The following is a 22,748-nucleotide window of genomic DNA, read 5'->3' on the forward strand; positions in this document are numbered from 1 at the left end:
TGCTTAGCTCTGTGAATTTAATGTAATGGTAATATGAGAGGCACAAACAATGGCGAGCCTTGCTCTCAAAGTGGGGATCTCATGATGAAAAGGTCCTTTAAATCAGTTTCAAATCATCCAGGTTATCAACATCCACTGACCAGAAACAATGGGTAACAAATAGGTAAACACACAAATTACAGTTTCTATACTAGGACCATGACTTCCAGGAACCATAGATGGCCTTAATCACTGCATGATTTTCATTTCTGGGGGAATATCAGGGGGAAAGCAGCCATACAAAGACTACCCCCACTGGGCAGCACAGCCGGTCCCTCCTCCTCCATCCACAGATACAGAGGGCAGCCATGTGACTACAGACATTACATCACACACACACATACACACACGCACGCAAACAAGGCCTTGCACTGTTCCGTTTCCATGGCAACAGATATGTAGTGGTTGCAGGGGCCGAGATGATCAGATCCGAGCTGACAGCCAGCTGTGGCCGCAGCCTGGAGTATCGCCGCTAACCTTGAGCTGCCCTTCGAGGTCTGGCCCAGTTTCGTTTTATTGTTACTCTCCCAGAGTACCCACAATTCTTGCAACAAGGAGCTGGACCCTCCTTTACTTATCTTTTAAATTTCATAACCAGAAAAAAAAATCTCAATTGGGCCAGCGAGATTAGAATACACGTTTCCTCTTTCATAACAGTGAGTTGCAGCAATGACACCTAATCCCGCTACTATCCATCTGGTTGCAATTTCCTCTGGGAAGAGAGCATGTTTGCTAATCTAAGAGGAAATGGAAAAGAGAGGGCCCCTCTCATTTTAAAATTCTGACCTGATGCGGATTCTAGAATAAAGTCACCGAAGTGGTTACGATTAATCCTGAGGGGGACAGGAATAACTGTACTGTATTCCGTGAAAATCCAGAGTTTTTCAAATGTTTGGTTTAAAACGACAGATGCCAACCTCATCAGAAGTAGGATTCACCCTTCTTGCACCATTAATGTTATCTCAGCTCTTCAAACCTATAAAAATGGAATTAAATGTTTTAATTGATAAAACAAGTTTTTTTTTTACTGTGAGGACGTTCCAAAACAGTTATATGGCCTAGAGCATCAGGTGTGTGAAAACATGGAGGCCACAATAACAAAGATTTGCTGCCGTTTTCTTATGCGAGCGCCTACTTGACATGAATTGGTTTACTTGTTACTGGCAATAGCACACAACTTTTACAACAAATTTAAGTTACTCTGTTGAAACCAATCGATAGCACATTGTGGACAGTGGCAAAATATATTACATGCATGCGTGAATTTTCTATATTTAGGAAAAGTTTCTCACTCTTCCAACACATTTGAACGATCGTCGGCCATGTTTCTGTACGTCAGTTGTCAACAACGCGTCACCAACTGGGAAACTCTGTTAGCAAAATCTAGCCCCAGTTCCCCACCTCTGATTCCCACATGAAGTGACGTGAATGATGACGTTTTCACTGGGAAATTTTTTTTTTCCGATGCCCATGAACGCACGGTTACTTACACTACAAATGTTAAATCCATCTTCTGTCTCTTTCCAGCAGGTGGCAGACACTCCCCACAAGAGTCCCAACCACAAACACAACTCAACTACATCACACTGTCGTTATGTCACAACACTGGAGTATTCATTTGTGATGATGAACAGGACCGCAATATTGTGGGATAGCCAGCAGGCGCAGACAATTTTCTATTACCTTTAAGCATGACAACAATGTACCTACCGATCTCTCCCCAGTGAAACGGGTTGATGCCGCCGGTCGTGCAGTTGTACACCAGAGCTGGTTTAGGTCTGCAAGGTGTGGGAGAAGGTCACAACACCAATAAAAAAAAAAAACACATGTTCGTCTATATTTCCTGGACTGTGAGAGTAGTAAGCTATGAAACTAAGTGCTATAAAAGTGATTTTAAACAACGGTAATTGTGAGTGTTTATTACTGAGACAAGACATGCAGACCTTTGGACTGGTATAATCACATAACTAGTTGGTAACGGTAATTTCATTATTACATTTGTGAGATATGATCCATGTTTCCCTTTACGAAATACCTTTGAATGTAATTTAGATCTCAAAAAAACCATTGTTATCAGGTTTATTGTAGCTATGTCTTAGTGTACTCTTTTCCAGGGTTCAAAAAGGTTTCACCCCCGCATTTCTTTTATCTGTAAATATCCTAATTCTTAATTTAAGTTGATGTCACAGCTCCTTTGTTTAAACATGCCGTTTTTGGGGATAGCACAAGTAGCTAGTATGAGATTTTACAGTTTGGACTCTAATCATAAAGGTACCTTTCTTGTAAAACATTTTCTCACTTCAGACTAAGTAATTAAAGGCGTTTGTTAAACTTTAATGGCTTTCAAGCAGCGTGCGTGTTAAACAGTGACACCAGGTTTCTGCTGCGATGCAGAGTATCAAGTTTCTTCTACCAGGAGAACTAATATTTTGAAAAACTAATATTTTTTAAAATATATCTGTGGTTTTTCACTGTGGTCTGGATGGACATAACATATCAAGGAGTACCCCACAGTCTTATAAAACTTAATGCATGCTTTTCTTTTTGAAAAAAACAAACAAACAGTTAGCAGTTTTAGGTCTAATAAGATGGCAGCATATACAGTATATACACACACAACATTCAACACAAATATATTTCTACATATGATTTTATGATCTACATAATGTTTAAAATGAAAGAATATTGAGTGAAGGTTAAAGATGCTTGACTTGTCGATAAAAATGTTCATGCATAAAAAGACAAGTTAATTCTAACCAATCTACACATAAACCTTGAGCAATATATAAAATTAGCTGAATTTTCAACATCCTTGACATACTAGCGTATATACATATACTTGTTTTATCTGAAAAACATTTAAAAGGATAGGTTCACAATTTTTCAAGTCCGTCAGTTGCCCGTATGAACATTGAAACTTGTTTTGCTCGCTGTAACCAACCCTCCTGTTCATACTGACCATTAAAAGATCCATTCCGTATGCGTTTCCAGTGTAAGTGAGGGGAGAGAAAATCCAGTCCGTCTACCTCCGAATATATTTTTGCACAAAACAAATAAAGTGGGTACCTTCACATCTACAGCCTTTTTAGTACAACATTCTCTCTTACCATCTCTTCACAGCAGTTTCTAACTAAAAAGACCTGTCAGACTTGAAAAAAGTGTGAACTTGTCCTTTAAGAGTAGGGACCCAGGTTTACAGATGTTAAACAAACCTGTGGGTGTGGCACTAACCTGTGTTTAGCGGTGTACCAGCCAGCAGCCAGTGTGAGGTTGATGACTACATCCACAGGGATCAGGTCAGCCACTGCGTCGTTGTTGGCTCTCATAGTGCGCAAGATCCCCTTTCCAGCCTAAGTATAGAAGAACACTTAGTCTTAGGACTCCAAAACATGTCTGCGTGTTGAAAAGGTTTGAGTTTTAACCCTTCTACTTACAGCTATAAAGATTCCACTTGGCCCGTTGAAGTTGTCGATCCAACCCTGAGGTGTAAGAGGAGAGAAAACGAGTAAATCCTTAGAGCTTTCTCTCGAGTCAGATATAATGTTAATTTATATTTATAGATATCCTAACACCACATATGTGGTTAAGTTTACATGTGCTGAATCAGCTGTTCAGGGTTATGTTACTTCCTGCGTTGGGAGAACAGGGGACGCTGGGAAACCGAGATTGTCGACTTCAATTAGAGTGCATTAAAAATGGATGAAACCAGTGGTTATAGACTGCTGCAGTTTCTAACGTGTGGGACAAAAAGCCATTAAGCGGCCGAGGCTTGCCCCGAGTCTAATAATGCTCTGGTGCAGATAAAGTGCATGAGATGTTTTTAGCAGCATTACAATCTGTTGATGGCTTCATGCCCAGCTAAAGTGGCAGATAGATTTTATATTTTGCAACTAGATGCATATTGTGGTCGTAAAACGAACCACACAAAACCTAACTAGGCAGTACCATCTCCCCACTGCCTCACAGCACCTACTGGCATGAGCTGCCAAGGCGATTGCATGGCCAAATGCGAGTGAGGCCTTTTGAAGAGTCGCAACCAGTCTGAGCTTACAACTAAAGGCCGAGCACAGAGCCAGGAACTGCAGAGTCCCAGTGCACACACTGGCCTACATTTCCCTGACGCCAGATAAACAAGGACTTTCCTTTGTTTTTTGAAAAATTACAGATGATTTGGGCGTTTATCACTAACCACTTTTAATTGAAGATCACAAAAATGATACTTTATGTAGGGATTACAGGTGAAATAGTGGCTGGTATTTTTTTATCTACTTCTAGCAGTAAGTGCAAAGTAATTTAAATAGTCAGTTATGTGAAATGCAAATGTTGAAAGATGCAGCACCAGCAGCTTGACTGAAAGCAGCTCATAACGTTCAACTTTCAGAGTCCAGTCAAGTCCTCTGGCCCTTACATGAACTTCTGTCTCTCTCTCTCTCTCTCAACTTCACACACTCAATGTGACAGTCAGTGTGTCAGCATATCTTCCCCCCCCGGTGTCCCATTTCAGCCCTCCTCACCTCTCCCAGCCCAACAGCTGTAACCCTTGAGTCACACAGGTCTTCAGCCAAGATATTTACCAATTTGCAGTAATCCTTGGCTCACTTAAAATGAAACCCATATGGAGCAGCACATTGACCTGGGAAGGATTACGCACACTAAAACGCATTGATTAACATTAACCACAGGCATATATTTCAGTACAATGTGTGAAAGTCCTTTAGCTCTGCAAGACAAAAACAATACTCGGTGGACTCACTGGGAAAGGCTCCTGCCAGCTGGCTCCCACTATGGAGGGTCTGATGATGGCGATGTTAAGCTTGTCTTGCTCCTGCTGCACCACATACTCAGCCAGGGCTTTGGTGTAGGTGTACGTGTTGGGCCGGTCGCCGATGAGCCGTGCCGTGATGTCGCGCACAATGCCGTCATCCATCCACCTGAAGAAAGACATGAAGGCCTCGGTCAGCACGCATGGTACTGTGGTACTTCTTATTCTTGTATTCCATATTGATCTTTGACCCATTTGGGTAACGTTATTTACTATTAAGGGGTATAATACTGTTTGTCAGCTTTGTCTGAAATGAGTCCATTATCTTCTGGGCCGTCAGATTGGTACAGACACCATTTGGTAATTTATCATTTACAAATGCATAGTGTATTTGAGATGGCCTGTACATTTATTCTAATAAATGGTCATATAAATGATTAAAATGATAAAGATGATTGACATTTAAGTTCCATCTGTACTCAAATAGAGGCAGTAAAAAAGGTCTTTCCAAAGTGTTGATAGTCTTCTACATCTCCACGTTATTAATTAAACTGGCTCTACTGGTATTCAACACACACAAGGAAATTAAGCTTCCTGTGTGCTTCATGTAGAAGCAATATATTTTTTCTCTGGAGCCCATTTATGCTTCATCATTCACAGTGAATTTCTGGACTGGGTTAGTCCGATAGAGACTGAATTTTCACTTTATTTCACTTCTTTCTATGCGTTCGGTTTGAATCACTGAACAAATGAAAAGATGTGGGCGGTGATTTAGTGTTTTGGAACAAGGCTATTAAACTCAAGCCTCAGGAAACGTGTCAGTGGCATTGAGTCCTGAAAATGTCAAGATTGAAAAACAATGTTGTGGCAGATTCTTCTTTGGTCTGGTTTAGCCATTTTTTAAATCAGATATTTCCTGACCTTATGAGGGAATCAGGATATTACTGAGATTAACTTTGGCATTTCTTTGTATGAGTACTGAAAAAAAAGTGGATACAACTTGGCTTTTCAGGCATGGCAGACAACACGTTTTATGAACTCTTAAGTAAATTATTGGACTTCAGAAACAGTCGAACTGAGCTAGAATTGAGTCCACGTCTTCGGGGCTCAAAAACCAGCCCTACATCCACTCACTCGAGAGACTCGATGAGTTTCTTGGGCTCGACAGGTGGCGGGTAGATGACCTCGTCGATGTGCTTGCGGTTGCAGTTTGCATAAGCGGTGGAGACGTGAATGAAGGCCTCGAGGTGGTTCATCTGCTGGGCCAGGCTGAGGAGCTGCTGTGTGGCGATCACATTCAGCTGCAGGGCATGTCTGCCAGAGAGAAGAGAGATATACAGTGTCAAGTGTCTGTGTGAGAAGAAAGGGTGTGCGAATGAGTAGGAGTGAGTGAGTGAGTGAGTGAGTGCATGAGAGAAAGAAAGGTTTGCGTGTGAGATTAAATGTATTTCAGGGAAAAGGCTTTGAGGGTGTGTGCATATTTGCCAGACTGCTAATATCTCTGTTTGGGTGTTTGCATGCAAGAACGTTTGTTTGCTGACTAGGGTTTTCCATTCAAATGAGAATATGCAGACTAGTAAGAATCTGCAGAGCATGATTATAAGCCTGAGCAGAATGACAGGACAGGAGGTTGAGACACAAAATCAAACAGGAGGGAGAGACAGAACGAGAGTGGGGAGAAACATCTGCTCTCCTCATAAATGTGTTAAGTCTCATCATTATTTCCACTGAACACAGCTTTTAGCTCATACTACCACTCGACCAGCCACGGGCACTTGATGTACAGTACAGGCCAGTACTAATTCATCGTTCACACCTTCACACAATTTCTACATGTCTGTCCTAAAAGAGACAGCCTTTACTGAGGTTTCTTCTTTTTTTCCTCCTCTTAAGAGTGTTGTTAAAATTCTGTCACATTTGCGTTAGCGGGAAGATCCGCTCCATAAATTGCTTCAATAACTGACAAGACTGCATTACACCATGTGATGAAGTGCGTCTATGCAGCGGGGGCAAAAACTGAAACAAATCAAAGAGGGAGACAGAGTAACATGGTGAAAGAAATAGCTAAGTGAGCCAGAACCAAGCTTAATTATGTTATTAATTATGCTAATAACCTGTAGATTTTTGATTAACCAATAATCACTTAGTCTAAAAATGCCAGGAAATTGTGAATACTCCTCACAAACTCCCACAGCCCAATTTACAGCTAACAAATGTCTTGCTTTACCTGACCAACAGTCCAAAACACTAAAATCTTAAGAAACTACGCCAACAAGTACAACAATGACCAAACTCTAAAAATACAGTAGTTCTAGTTAATGTTCTCTACATGTATATACTGTATACACATTAACTATACAGTTAATCTAGATTCTGTTGACCTGATTGATCAGTCAAAATCAATAAAACCCTTCCACTGACATGTATCAACTCTTCTCCTGACAATTCTGATTACAGAATCACACTTATATAGGATTTTCCCAAAGAATTGAGAAAGCCAAATTGTGGTTCACGTTTTATCCAGGACGTTGCAGCGCTAACCTCCTGTGGGCCACACACACCAACACCTCTCCATCACTTGGTAAACCTTCAGCATTCAGCAGTGGATCTGTGTCAGCTCTGGAGTGGAGGTGCAATAGCATACAGAGACCACTTTTTGCCGGAGGAGACAGTAAGAGACATGGAGGGTCTGCGAGGCAGAATGCTTCTCTGGCTGTGTGTGGGTTGCGCGACAGGAGATGGAGTGCGTGGTGGGTGATGGGTCCACCGGCATGAATCAGATGTGGGCAGGTGATACAAGCAAAGTGGTGAGAGTCATAGGGAGCGTGGTGGGGGTTATTAGAGGACGAGCTCTGTGCGTGGGCATGTCGCCTTCCCACTACCTTCTGGGAGCACATGCAGGACGTCACGCCCGGAGAAAAAGATGGATGCACCGCTGTGCCCCTTCCTGCATCAGACTCATCACCCTTTGGTTTTTGCTTTTTTTGGATGCAACAACTACAGAACTGTATAGATCTGATCTAAACTATACAGCACCACCTCACTGCCTCTCATATCCATACTGTCAACTACCCATTCACATTTCACCACATACCGGATAGTGTATACACTAATTATTATCATACCTGTTGCTATTAGCAACACTCTGCACTATTTTTTATATACTAACCTGCACTGCTTACTCTGTTCCAACACACACACACACACACGTCTCATCTCCCTACCGTTTATTTCACATTCTATTTATTCTATATTTTATTCTGTAAATTCTGTACATTAGTCTTTAAAAAAGGTCCCATGGCATGAAAATGTCACTTTATGAAGTTTTTAACATTAATATGCATTCCCCCAGCCTGCCTATGGTCCCCCAGTGGCTAGAAATGGCGATAGGTGTAAACCGAGCCCTGGGTATCCTGCTCTGCCTTTGAGAAAATGAAAGCTCAGATGGACCGATCTGGAATCTTGCTCCTTATGATGTCATAAGGAGGAAGGTTACCTCCCCTTTCTCTGCTTTGCCCACCCAGAGAATTTGGCCCACCCATGAGAAAGAGAGAGACATCATGGCTTGCAAACAAGCAAAGTGGCAGTTGGTCAAGGCCTCCACCTTGCTCCCCCCCCTCCCCTCACAATAGCATTTAAAGCTACAGACACAGAAATGGCGCATCCGTACTACCACTAAGGCCTATATAAAAGAGACTTCAGATATAGTATTAGGGGACCACTAAGGCCTATATAAAAGCATCCAAAAAGCAGCATGTCATAGGACCTTTAAAGCTTTTTTGCACTTCTGGTTAGATGCCAACACTGCAGTTCATTGTCTCTATACTTTGTGCAATGACAATAATGTCGAACGAAAAAAAATTACATCTTGGATCTTATTTTTGTAGTTGTGGCCATGATTTTTTATTTTATTTATTTATTTTCAGGTTTATTTCAGGGACAACGCACACTAACACAAAAGTAAAATGTGCCAAAATTAGCCTTGAGGCTACTTTACATCCGGTGTGCCTGGACTGGTGGTAAGAGGTCACTCTAAAGAGATTAAGCTATAAATAATACATACAGATTTGGCCCTAGACAATAAAAGTGGATTATACTAATGCTAAAAAGACATTTAAACAAAAACAGTTGGTTAAGATTAACACCCGCGCACACACTCTCAGCTGACTTTATAATATGCCTTTAGTACTCTTGTAAAAATACCTCTTTCCTCTTCAAGGCTTTAAAACTTATAATCTTACAAGATAAAAGTGACCTAGAAGGTTTCTATAGAAGCTGATCGTCCAGTCGTATTTCTGACTCTTGCTGAGTAATATTATTACAGAAAGAAATAATGGCCAAAACTACCAAAATAACATCCATGTTTTAATAATTAATGATCCTTTAAGTGTGGACAAAGACCTGCAGAGGACAAAGGACCAGCTGAGATGTCAGCCCTGGACTGCGTCTGAAACCTTTAACAGAGTTGTCTGATTTATGCCCTGGCACTGCTTACAAGGCTGCCGGCCGCTACACACACAAGTAATGAGAGAGATGGGAGGGACGAGAGAGAGTGAAAGCTAGATTAAGAGCAGTGAAAAGAAAAAGGGGACGGCCACTTGGAGAGAAAGACGGAAGGTGAAGCAACAGGAAGGTAGAGAGGAGAGTCAGAAAGCCACAGACAGGAAGACCGAGAGAGGTGTGAAAGCAGTATCACTATAATAGCTGTGAGAAGTGCAGGGCAGCAGTTTTACCCTGACCGAGCGGCCACTCAAACCTAATGGGTGTCCCGCCTCCAAACGCACAGAGAAGTCAAATGCCACCTCAAACGTGAGTAATCCACTTTCACACATGCATTGAGACACTAAACAGTGCATGAAAGGCCTTAATCTCCAGAAATGAAAAGACTAATTCCTCAACATGCAATAAATTTAACATACTGTGCATTTGGTCAAATAGAAGATTCATAATTTGCTCTACATTTTTAAGTACACTTTTTCTCCACATACTGGCGCACAACTGCCATGTCCGTTCCATTTCTTATCAGATGAAAATAATCCAAATACCTTGCAGGTGTGGTCTATTGTTAATTTCCTGAAGCTGCGGTCACAGACCCACGCCAACTACTGTTGATGAAAACAGGTTGTGCAACAAGCAGTGAGGAAGTTTTTTTTAATCCTGATGAAAATATTTTCCATCTTAACTTTTAGACGTTACTGATTTTAATGTTTTAACATCCTGTGCTACCTTGTGCTTTTAGTACGTCTAGTTATCTAGGTTCTTTTTTAAACTCATGTAAGCGTGTTTGAGTATCTTTTTACAGGCCTTAACACTGATGTAGTGAGTCCAAATTCCCCCAGCTGAACCTCACCATTTCTCTTGTTGCATCTTTTGAAAATTTGATCTCCCCACATTGAAGTCCAAGTGTTAAACCTTCTCTATACTGCCAGGAGTGTAATACCAGTCGAGAATACAAATGACACACGTAATCTTAATGTATTTAAATGCTGCATCAATGCTTGGATATTTACTCAGAGAGACAAAGAAGAAAGTAGAAGAACATGTTTGTATATTGTAGTCTTAAGCTTGTAGGCAGAGTAAACAGATGGCTTTCCAATGTCAGCATGTACTGCCCTCAGCCCAGCACTCGCAACCAAAACTCACTGTAAACTGTCCAAGCTGTGCTGTGTTAGCATTAGCTGCCAGAGCTGTCCGACAGCAATCCACCCACAGATGCACGGATGTTTTTCCACTTTTAAATCCTCTGCTGTAGCTTGCTGTTGTGTTGCTACCTAATACCCTAACACAAAACTGAAGCAGACCACTGGGCTCAGAGGGAAACAAAATGTGCACTGAAATAAATATAGATTCAATAAAATGTCGACAGCGGATTATTTAGGAGGATAAATGTGCCAAAAGGGTAAGCATTCCTATTAAAGCTCAGTACTAATGTTCGATGATATTTTGACCGGTCACTTTATTTGAAATTTGATTCAGTGTTAAACATTAATCAAACATAATCAAAAACGTAAGTTATGTCACCTTTATATAAAATGCACGGTCCCCACCAGGCTCCAATAACAGCGCAGGAGCCTGAGGACGCAGCAGACAATTGATGACAACGCCTACACTATAACGTTATGTATAACAAGCTGGAAGTCAACAGGCCATTTAGAAATCTTCATAATAAACATATCACAGTTCATTTTCACAACCTACATGCTGACATGTGAAATACCTCGTTAGATACTATTACTGCCATCACACCAATTAGGATCAGAGTATAGTTTCTAAACGGGACAATAAAGCCCCTACATGTCTCATTAACTTCCTAACTCGAGGTCTTCTGGGTTGATCACACAAGCTTTCTGCGCACAGTGTGGCTCCCTGAAAAAAGAAGGAATCCTGTATTGTTTGAGAGATTGTCAAACTACACTGAAGGGGATTACGTTTTTACAGTGGTTGATTTCTCAACATCACCATCCCTACTTCCTCTTTGCTTTAAATCAAATAACCGTGAAGCCTGTTCAGTGAGCTGCAGATTCTCTGGAGTGACGTCTCACAACAGAAGTCCCTGCTACATTTGACCAACAATAATGAGAGGATGTATGTTTTTTGGTCAATTATTAGCGAGTTAGTAGCGGCAAGTGGCACAGTGTGTAATCAAAATGTTTTTAGAAGAAAGCAGCAGAAATCAGATAAATTAGTGAGTGTGTACAGTTTTGTGTTGATGCATTAAACCCGGGGATGTGTTCCTTACTTGAGTGGCTCGTCGAAGCGGATGGTGGCAGCGCAGTGGAAGATGACGTTGATGCAGGCGGAGAGCTTCTCAACATCCTCTGGGCTGATGGCCAGGCCCGGCTGCGTCAGTTCGCTGCTGATGGGGATGATCTTCTGGTGGAAGTCGGGGTTGTCCTCACGCACTCGGTCGAAAAGCTGGCAGACAGAAAACACACAAAGAAAGAGTTTACACCCAAACATCAGCAGCGTTACAGCAACTGCAGAGAAACGGACCATGAGTAGGATGCTGGCAATCATGGACAATGACCGTCACCCACTACACAGCACGTTCATCCAACAGAGGAGCATGTTCAGTGGCAGACTTCTGTCACTGTCATACTCAACAGACAGGTTAAAGAGGTCCTTTGTTCCCAGGGCCATCCAGCTCTTCAATAACACACAAAGGGGGAGGAGAGAAATAGACTTTTCAGCATGAGCCTGTCTCTCTCCGCCCCTACCATTATATCACTTTGTCTGCTGTACAACTGTCTTATAGGCTATATTAGCCCTCCTACACAATCTGGACTGTGGTCATAACAACTACATCTTATAACGTATTCCCTGTTATATATTGTTCTTATTCAATCAGTTAATATGTTATGTTAATATTTAATAATACTCTACTGCACTGTTCACTTTTGATCTATCTATCAAAAGGACAACAGAACAGACTTAAATGCCACTTATAATTATGTCCATTCTGCACAAGATCTGGAGGGCAGATCAACTATAAAAGCTGACACAAGTGTCGACAGCTTAAAACTAAACTAGCATCACAAGTAGGGCTGTCAGCGTTAACGCGCTAATCGCGATGCGATTAAGGGCCGACGAGATGCGATTAATTATTTTTTATTTATTTATTTTTTAAATCGCATGCCAGCATTTATTAATTTATTTTACACTTCACTCGGCTTTGCCTAACAGGCTAACAGGCTACTATTTTGACCCTTTGCAGCACCGTTACTTATCATCAAGCTGCCACTTCCTCGTAACACATCCTGCTGCTGCAGGCATGATGGAGAAAGGCAGCAGCAATGAAATCCTGAATGGCGCTTTTTATTTTCCAAAACTCCCGGACGGCTCGTAGACAAGTCGAAAGCCATATGCACATTGTGTAAAGCCGAATTAAAATATCACCGAAGCACGTCAAGCTTGAGTTACCACCTACAGAGCTAAGCATAGTAGTACAGTTAACGTGATGCTAGACCACCGGCCCTCGGGGGGCGGGGGAGAGATGAATGTTCGGAAATAAGAAGTTGCTGTGGCCCGCCGTACAGGTTAGTTTGACCAGTGGGCAGCAGCGGTGGCCGGAGTGAGCAGCAGCAACAGTGGTGGCCGGAGCGAGCAGCAGCAGCAGTGGTGGCCGGAGTTGGCGATCACGGGGGGACATCCTCAGCGGTGAAACGCGAACGGGGGATGGAGTATAACCTAGCTAGGTGGAAAGCTAACGCTAGCCGGCCACCTGTTCCATCAATCCTGCTTGCAAGTGTCCGCTCATTAGACAAAAACTGGACTACATCCAACTTCAACGAAACTCCCAACGCGAGTTCGGAGACTGCTTTGTTTTTGTTGTGGAAACAACAGTGTACCGGACTATCCAGCCTGTTTCTCTGTCGCCGGGTAAGAGTGGAGATGGGCTGTGTTAACACGGACTTGTGCAGAAATGAGCTGCTCATTAACCGGTGATCACTGAGTAATCAACATTATTTAGGAGTTACTAAACATTATATTGACTCTAGTAAGGATAGAGATTTTAAATTTTTTAGTTAGGTACTTGGAGGAATTGTGCAATAATGACAGATTCACACATTTCTTTTGTTTACAGTAAATAAATAATTACAAATCTTAAAATCAAGTTCATAAAGTAACTTTCTTTGCATTCATTTGATTCCCAATCAAGATACACTGGTAAGAATTGCTTTCGATTAATAATATGTACTTAAACTGTTCTGAAATGCAAAATAATAGAATTTTAATCGTGATAAAATATGCGATTAATCACGATTAACTATAGAACTTCAGCGATTAAAAAAATTAATCGTTTGACAGCCCTAATGACAAGGAATGCAAATGATCTCAACTCAGCACAGACAGCAAATGCGTTACTTTACATAAAACCACTCAGACTTTACAGGGACACGTGGGTGATATTTGCCTTACCACCAGAAGTGTGTGGTTTATTTCATGAAAACCAACACGGGTGTCATAAAACAGGTTAGTCCCAGACTAGGACCACAAAACCTCTACACATCCACACTGACCGCTAACTAAAATTCAGAACATACGTTGGTCATTTGTACAATTAATCTATTGATAGGACAGAGATTCATTGATATAAAAAAAAAAAAAAAAAAAAAAAAAAAAAAGTTAGTTGCAGCCCTTACAACTGTAGCAGCAAGGGTGGGGCATATGGATAAAATCACAATACAGTATGTAATAATTATAGCACAATACTGATATATGTATATCATGCTAAAGTATACATAGAGAAAATAGTGTTTTTTGTGTGGATATTCCAACATATTAATTACTTTCTCAAATTGATGCAAAAATATCTAAATATAAAATAAAATTGAATATTGCCATAAATAAGTCCTGCTCATAGAGGCCCAGTATATCCAGACAACACAATAGGTTTCCTCTAATTTGCTCCTGGTAAACAAGATGAAAAAGACCTCCAATAGGAGTTTAAGCACCATTTATGTAAGAAGTATGTGTTGCGTGGCCAATAAATGACCTATTACAGTATATAAAGGCCCTCTGCAGATATGACAGGAGGTTAAGTTGCACATTAAGAACAGAACAGGTGTTGCCACTGTGCAGTTTTGTCAGTGCTGTTAGTCAAAGGCGTACTCCGATGAATGTCCAAGAAAATAAATGCACTCCCTGTTGTATACATAACACTATCAGTACTGTGCATACCAGACGTATATCAAACAACGTAAGACTGAACATTTGCCCCTCTTGTTTAGTGGAATTTGAGGGGAAAGGCACGATCAACATTAAACCCCTAGTCCAAAAACAACCCTCGCTACCCGACACCCTGGTTCACCCTGCGGAGTCCCTGCAGGACTTTACCATGCGTTGTACTGGGAGACACTACCCAAAGCAGCAGAGAAAGTCAGTCAGATGTCATATTGCTTGATGCATTTCTTGGAGTAGTTCCAATCAGAAGTCGCAAAGAGTAGTGTTGCCAACATAGTGGACATTTCTGGCAGTGTGGTAGCTGTGCACAAAGCCATTTTATAGACTGTATAGATAACATGAGAAGAAGAACAAGAGGGTGAATGAGAGGGGAAATGATAAGCATCAAAGTGTGTGGGCTCTTTCCGTTATGAAATTGCAGCTCCGTGTGTATGCGTATGTCAGCAGTCATAGTAAGCAGAGCACTCTTGCTGAAGAGGACAGATGTTGAATTAATAGCTTCAACAGCCGTTTATATGCATGTTCTGCATCCCTATCAATCTATTGCTTTGTAATGCTGTACTCCAAATACCCCTCACACACCATATTAGGCACAGGTCCTGATGTACAGTATGTAATGTCATAACTCAGAACTATTCCCAAATGGGGGAGGGGGATGCATGTGGTATTTCCTGCACTGTAGTATAGTACTGCTATTACGCAATACAAAAATAGCCTTTTCCCTCCCTCTGCTCGAAGCTTTCTCACAAAAATCTTTTCAAAATGTTAATACGTTTTACTGCACAAACTGTTCCTCTTTACTGCATGATTCACTGAGCTGTTGACGTCATGTAATGACCTCTGTTCAACTTCCCCTAAAAGGGTGTGTAGCTTGGAAACAAACCGATTTTGGCAGCGATCCCATCACTCACAAGCATTGTGATTCGTATGACGTCAACTCTTCTAATAGCCTTGATGTTTAGGTGCCCTGTCACATACCAGAGACGCACATACAAGAGTTCAGTGTGGCAACTCCTACAGAACAGTCAGTCACACCTCATGTCATATGCTGCTTTTTCATGAAGCTATAAAATGCTGCACATGTGACTCATGACGTTTGCAAACGCTATGGAGACAATACTTAAGCAGTTTACCACCAAAGACAGCAGAAAGAACCTACTGCAACAAGAAGAGCTGGTTTGACTGAGGTGGAACTCTAAACCACAATATGCTGGTAGTTGTCAGAATAATTTAAGTTTAGGGACACAAACTTAGTGAGGATTTAATACCTGCCAAAGAGTATCTGTCAAAATCAAGTCCTATACTTTCTTACAAAAGTGCAAACTTTACTGTAGGTCTACATTAAAATGAGGAAAGTCTGTCCGATTTGGATGTCACAGCTAAACCGTTCTCCATTAAAAATAGTAACTCCCTCAAAATGCCCAGGTCCTGTAGGTTATCGCAACAATGCTGTGGCTAAAGACAACTTTTGACAATGACAATGCTTTTGGCAGTTATTATTTCAGTTTATATTGCGCTTACATGGTGGATACTAAATTATCAAGTTAAACTAATACATACACAATCCACAGAAAACAGGAGAGAAAAAAAAAAAAAAAAAAAAAAAAAAAAAAAGGAATCATAGGGGCCTCAGGCTTTATTCAGACCTGGTGGTCCACCAGCGAAATGTTCCAGAAACGTAAACACAGCTGCTAGCAAGCTTGATATTATTCATTGTACAGAGCCTAAAACGCTTAACTTTATCAGAGTGAATCAATCTGAATTAACTTTGCTGATTCAAGACGTCAGCTACATGAGGAATAACGTAACGTTACAAATAGCAAGAATCTTAAAAATTCCCTTTTGCTTTTAAACGGTTGCCCTTTGGCTGGCAGCTGTACAGGTGCACCTCTAGGCGAGAGGCTTCTCATTTCTTTCCTGGCTGTATGTACGCTCACTTTTATCAGTACTGCTGCTGTAGGTCGAGCAAAACCGCTCCTGCTGTTACACACAGAAATACACTAGTCATTTACCATGTACAATTGTCACTTTTTTTTCTGCCACTTTGCACGAATGCAGCAATGTTTTACATAAGAGGGGGACACTAGAGGGCAGTACTGTGTCAGCAGCGCGTTCTTATGGAACAGCACAGATCGTGTACCAAATGTCAGTGCACAATCCCATGCACAATCCGTCCTGCGCATGCGCAGATGATAATCCTGTTGTACGAGGATTTACGACACTGCACGATCTGTTCCACAGTAGCGGTCTGCCGTTAATCTCCACCGGAAAGCTAACGTTAGTTTAGCTAACAGCTAATTCGGCTAACCGCTAGCTGAGACAGCATGTAAAAGACCCTCAAACCTGAAAATAACCTTTAAAATATATGACAGCCGTTACGTCAGTTCTACTTTACATTTAAAATACAATCACTCAATACTTGTCTTTATTGTTATTACTGTCTTAAGTCTTAATTTAGCTGTAGCCTGCTTTTCCCAGTGTTTAGTTTGAGTTAATGTTATTTTAGACTGAATCAAGGTGTCAGCTAGCGGTTAGCCGAATTAGCTGTTAGCTAAACTAGCGTTAGCTTTCCGGTGGAGGCTAACCGTTCTTTTAATACATCCATGAGGCCAACGGCAGACCGCTACAACTATGACAGATCGTGCAGTGTCGTAAATCCCATGGATGTATTAAGAGAACTCGTAAAAAAAAAAAAGGATCATCATCTTGCGCATGCGCAGGACAGATCGTGCAGGCAGCACAGATCGTGTACCGACAGAACCCATGCAACTTCTAGGTAAGACCCGCCCTTCAATAGCATTCACACACTACTATTGTCCAGGCGTCCACGCTTATGCTAGGTAACGTAACCAGATTTGTTCAGGTCCCATCCCCTGACCAATCTGCTATCATAACCTTAACCACTCAAGGTCAATGCCTAACCCCAACCAATCGAGCTTCTTCGTAGGGCGGGACTTGCCTAGAAGTTACGTGGGATCCATAATAACGCGTCAGCAGCCTGCTTTGCTGTATGGTGACGGGCCGGCATCCCACACTGGGAAATGAGTGTTTACAGTTTGAATTACTATTTAGCATGACCACATTCTTTCCCTAACTATAACCAAGTAGTTTTAGTTGCAAGCTTCATCTTGTATGACATAGACCTGAGCTACACATTGCCCACAGATTCCACCTAGTGGTTTTTGGTGCACACCACTGGGTGAATTAAAAAGTGAATTAAGAGCGTGCCCCCTGCTTGTACCACAATAATGATGCCGCATAGGGCCGTTACAGTTTCTGTGGCAGAGTGACAAAAGAGAGAGACAACTGTACAATGCTATCACTTACTGTACAACTAAATCCATCTTTTTAGTGATCACTCACTCCATGACACACTACCCAAATAAAATGGCATGAGCTTCTACCAGATGAGTATACTTGTGAAGCACCTCTAAGCCAAAGTTAAATTATAGAAAGACCCAGAAAGAGTGCATCAGGTTCAGAAGGTTGAAGAGGACATTGAATGTGGGCATCAGAGCGCTCTTTGTTATAGGCACAAGCAGAGAATGGCATTGTGGGATTGCTTTGTAAAGGCTCTTTTCTTGTGCCAGCCTTCCATCGCTCCTTTTACCATCACACTCTCTCCAAACCCATGGCCATTAATGAGCAAACTGCCTTGTACAGGAATACAATAGTCCACTAGTTCACGTTTCCTCAACACTCTGCAGGGAAAGACATCACCACAGCTATCCCTGCAGCATAACCACAAGTGTTCAGTAGTTCATATTGTGGTCAGTCAAAGTCATGGCCTTGAACAAGCACTGATATAGGTCCTCTATAAAGTCAATTCTATGAATGACTTTCCTGTGTTTAAGCTGAAGAGGTGGCTTGTACGTGCGGCCACCATTTGCCCTCTCTCCGTGCTGGACACTGTTTGTTTTTTTTCCTCCTGAGGGCAAGAGTGCTTGAAGCAGCCGCTCTGTGGACCTTCACAGACACCCAATACTAGTAGCACTTTTCTTTCAGCCATGCAACCGGAGATGCCATCTGAACAGCCTCCCTTCTCGCTAACTGCCCTTTAACTGGGCTCCACTGTTTTTACAGCCCCCTTAACACAGACCTTTTCCGTGGAGCAAAGGGAAGACCGAGAGAGAAAAAGCAAGAAAAGAGTCACAAAAGTTATTTTTCTGCATTGTCCAAAAGGTTTATGGTAGCATAATGTCAACTCTGTCTAGTCTTTTGTAGAGGGTCCTATAGTATATTGGAATAGCACAGTTTGAAGCAGAGCTCATGATGGCCATGCTATTCACACTTTTAGAAAACACATCCAAACATTTAATTTACCAATAACTTCTAAAAAAAAAAAAAAAAAAAAATAGATATTTCACCTTTCCTTAATTTAATATGATTGTAAACTGTATCTTTGGATTTTTTTTAAATGTTGGGTGTGCAAATTAAGACATTTGATGACGTTACTTTAGGCTATATGATGTGCCATTTTTCATTGTTTTATAGACCAAATTATTAATCTAGCAAATCATCTGCAGTTTATTCAGATATGAAAATAATTGTTAGTTGCAGCCCTACTTTGAACGGTGTCTTGAAGCCACCCTTTCAGATGCTGTCATACAAACTAGTTTTTTCAAGTATACTCGAAGTATCTTGACCAACAAACAAAAACACATCATCAGGCATACACAAACAGTTTCTGGGACATTTTGTTCCTTTGTATCATCCGTGAGAGTCTGAAAGGTAGCTGCTGTCTGCACCACAGTTGGTCCTTTCCCTTCCGAGTAAGCCGGGTTCTCCAATCGGAGACAAACAGGCCGGAAAATTTACTGTAGCTAGGGAAGTCTGCCAAAGTGTGTCACACAGAAGCGATTAACGGCTGCACCTTCAGTGGTGACCTCCATTTCCTGACATGCATCATCTAAATTAGTCGAATAATGGGATGTGAGCAGGATCACTAACAAAAGAGGGGGGAAATAGTTTTTCCAAAAGGGTGCTAAATTAACAATGACTAAAATTCCTCCAGCTGTCGATAATTAGGCATTAGCACAAAGGAAGTGAGCAGTCATCAAGTTTCAGATAGGTTTCCCTTTTTTCATGGGCAGAACAGGTAAGGCTGCATAGTAAAGAATGAAGTAACAAGTCTAGGGAGAAGATAGAAATGCGAGGAGTCTCATGGGAAGCTGTGATGAAGGACAAACCTAGCCAACCCCTGGGGCTGTCACCATATTATAGATTTCATCTCTACTCCTTCACCTTGTACTTAATCCATCCGTCTCTATTGCAGCATCCCAGAGGAATAAAAACAGATTTAACTAGCTGGCTGACAAAAGTCCCAAAACCTTCAGTCTGAGATGGAAACTCCGCCTGCTGAATTGTTTTAGAAACACCGATTTCATAGTACATAGCTTTAAAATTTTGCTTATGCATTGGGATGCTCCTGGATGCCAAGACTGATTAAAGTCGGGGAAAAAGGTAAACTAAAGCACCCAATTTGCCCGAGGGACCAAGTGTTCTGGTTTATCTTGAGTTAAGCACTGTCTAGAGTTATAGTTTACAAGTGGCCCACTTTGATACAATGCCGGCTATCTATTCAACTCTTTTAACCCTGAATCTCCCAGCTTAAGAGCTTTAGGAGAGATCAGCAGCTCATCACCGCAAACTAATGAAAATAGAGTTTTCTTTAGGTCTGTCTCTGCGCTGGTCTGTCTCTGGGCTATCCGTACACAACTCAATTGAAAAGATCAATATGAGCAGAGTAATAAGGTTTCTGGGCTTGGCGTTCTGTATGCTGGTGGCATCACATTCCAGTCTATTGGACAGTGACCTCATGCTGAGCCAAGGAGACCCATTACTCTTCAAGAACACACTGACAAAAATAAGAGTGAGTCATGATGGGTGCTGCAGGATTTTGTGTCCTCTAAACACAAAGAATTAAGCTTGAATTATAGGTGATTCTTGAGTATGATGCAGAGACATCCAGTGCTGGTAAAATATTCTTAAAACTGTCCCTTGTAAAATTTTTAAAAATATATAGGTTATTTGTCTGAATTATCCTTCTAAAGATGGGTCATCAGATCACATCTTAGTGCCATGGATATCTGTGGAGCTATATGGATGTGGAATGAGAGAACACTGGTTGGCAGACTCCACATGCTGTGGAGCCCCTGGGCTGTATTCACGTCTCCTCCCCCTAATGACTTCACCTACGACGTTTAATGTGCTAATTTGTTTCATAAACTTGAGTTAATTTGCGGCCTAATTATACGCAAATGCATTGGTTCCCCATCGCCCCTCTTTGGGGAGGAGTTGCAGGGTTATTGGTTCCCTCTCAGTCTGCTTGCCTGCTGGATGCCAACACAACACAGATGAGCAGCAAAGCCTCGCAATGTGCCAGTTTGGCAGCCATTGTGGCTCTCCAGTCGCTGTCTCTCCAGTCGCTGTCTCTTAACAGGACTCAGCACAGCAAAACAGTCACCTCGCTTGCTCGGTTACCTAAAAGTTGCCGTTTTAACAGAGCTTCCTTTAAACACTCCGCCACACAATAGTTAACTGTAGGGTTAAGATTATAAAGCCTGAATGATGGTACGGCAGGGAAGCACGTTAAGAATGGTCTGCTGCTCTTGCTTCAGGATGGAGAGGTAGATGCTTCAGGCATGCATGCATAGACAGCTGGTATTAACAATCAGGCAGCTCCACAAGTGGAAACGCACGCACGCCCAACCGCCGACAGGAATCAATAAATCTTGAATATTTATACTGCTGGCTCCTGGATGCAAACGAGGAAATCAATACAACAATGTGGTCATGTTGGATCAGAGTGTGATGATGGGCTGAAAGCACAGAGCAGGGGGCTGCACCTCAACACAGAATCACAGTCTTGTGCGAACATCCTCCGTTAAGCCACTTAGAGGGCTGTCAAGGATTTACTTCTAAACACTTGTTTAGCAGCAGCAACTGTAGAGAACGTAGGAAATCATAAGTGCAAGTGTTCCAATTTTGCCTGTCCAAAAAAATAGGCGTCGGTTCCATTTCTATTTCTAGCGGCTCGAGCCGCACCCGAGACGTGCATGTCACGCAGGCAGTGTGCAAGCTCTAGCCTGTTAACATGGGAGCCAAAATAAAAACGGACACGCTACGCAGCTGACACGCTCACGCCACGCAGCCAGTGTGAAGCCGGCCTAAACCTCCTTGTATTGTATGTTACTGTGCATCCATGTGTGTAAGATGCACAACTATTCATATCTTAGTAGTTGCAAGACTCTTAGAAACACATCTTTGAAAAAAGGAAGGCATTGCTTGACTCGAAGATGAATATCTGCACTTCTATCAAGATACAGACGGCATCTGTTTCTATAAGAGCGATAATTCTCCGGTGTTAGAGCAGCCTAGCTGCATTATATTGTATCGCTAAAATAGACTTATGCCACCTTAGGCAGCTCATTAAACACATTCAAACACACCCTTCTTGTTTCAGCAAAAAATATTGTTTTTTTAAGGTAACATGACTAATTGTTATAATTTGTATTTTTAATTAAAAAGATACAAATCAGGTGGAGATGACCCCTGTTAAAGCAGCAGACAAAATCTGCTCTAACGATATAATTTTATCAACTGCTCCGCTCCAAACACGGTCCATTAGACGATTGAACAAATATGGTGAGTAAACACTGGCAGTACATTTGTAATACAAAGTCAAACAGGTAAGCTTGGTTGAATCTGTCCGAGAGTTGGATGCAGAGGTGGCGCTAAACCTTTTGGGGGCCCCTGAGTTTCAAGTGGCAAAATCTGGGCCAAAGTACAATTTATTGCTGTAAATAATTACCCATAGTTTTTCTATTAAAATCGATTAGTCTGTAAAATGTCAGAAGAGGAAAGTACACACCAGTTTCCCAGAGCCCAAGGTAACATCTTAATCTCAACTCAAAAAGGTTCACCTAGTAGTTTTGTTGAGCTTTTGACCGTGTCTTTTTTTTTTTTTTTTTTTAAATCATATTTCAAAATAAGTTAATCAGCAAATCCTCTTATTTAAAATGATGGAATCTGCAGATTGTTGGGGCAATCATTGCATGATTAATGGATTCTTGTGCAGGCTCTTCTGCCACTTCAATGACCACCATCATTGCCATTGTTCACCACCATTGGCAGAGTAAGACTTTCATTATCAATGGAAAATCTATAAAGTTTTAGTTAATTTTGTTTTTACTTCCGCAAAGCAGAAAGTAAATATCCCTACTATATTTTTACTGTGAAAATTTGCAGCTCTGTTTACTAT

The 22,748-nt window shown here is 41.6% G+C and overlaps 1 protein-coding gene across 1 annotated transcript in view; it reads right to left on the reverse strand.

Annotated features, from left to right (window-relative positions):
• Positions 1–22,748, reverse strand: part of si:dkey-97m3.1 (fatty acyl-CoA reductase 1) — a 48,458-nt gene that overhangs the window by 3,137 nt on the left and 22,573 nt on the right. The window contains exons 3-8 of the mRNA XM_031313432.2: positions 11,541–11,716; positions 5,936–6,115; positions 4,793–4,970; positions 3,474–3,518; positions 3,271–3,389; positions 1,750–1,817 (exon numbers count right to left, since the gene is read on the reverse strand). Coding sequence (XP_031169292.1) covers positions 1,750–1,817; positions 3,271–3,389; positions 3,474–3,518; positions 4,793–4,970; positions 5,936–6,115; positions 11,541–11,716 — 766 coding nt within the window. The remainder of the gene's footprint in view (positions 1–1,749; positions 1,818–3,270; positions 3,390–3,473; positions 3,519–4,792; positions 4,971–5,935; positions 6,116–11,540; positions 11,717–22,748) is intronic.

Source organism: Sander lucioperca, chromosome 20, assembly GCF_008315115.2.
Source record: "Sander lucioperca isolate FBNREF2018 chromosome 20, SLUC_FBN_1.2, whole genome shotgun sequence".
Taxonomy (NCBI): Eukaryota; Metazoa; Chordata; class Actinopteri; order Perciformes; family Percidae; genus Sander; species Sander lucioperca.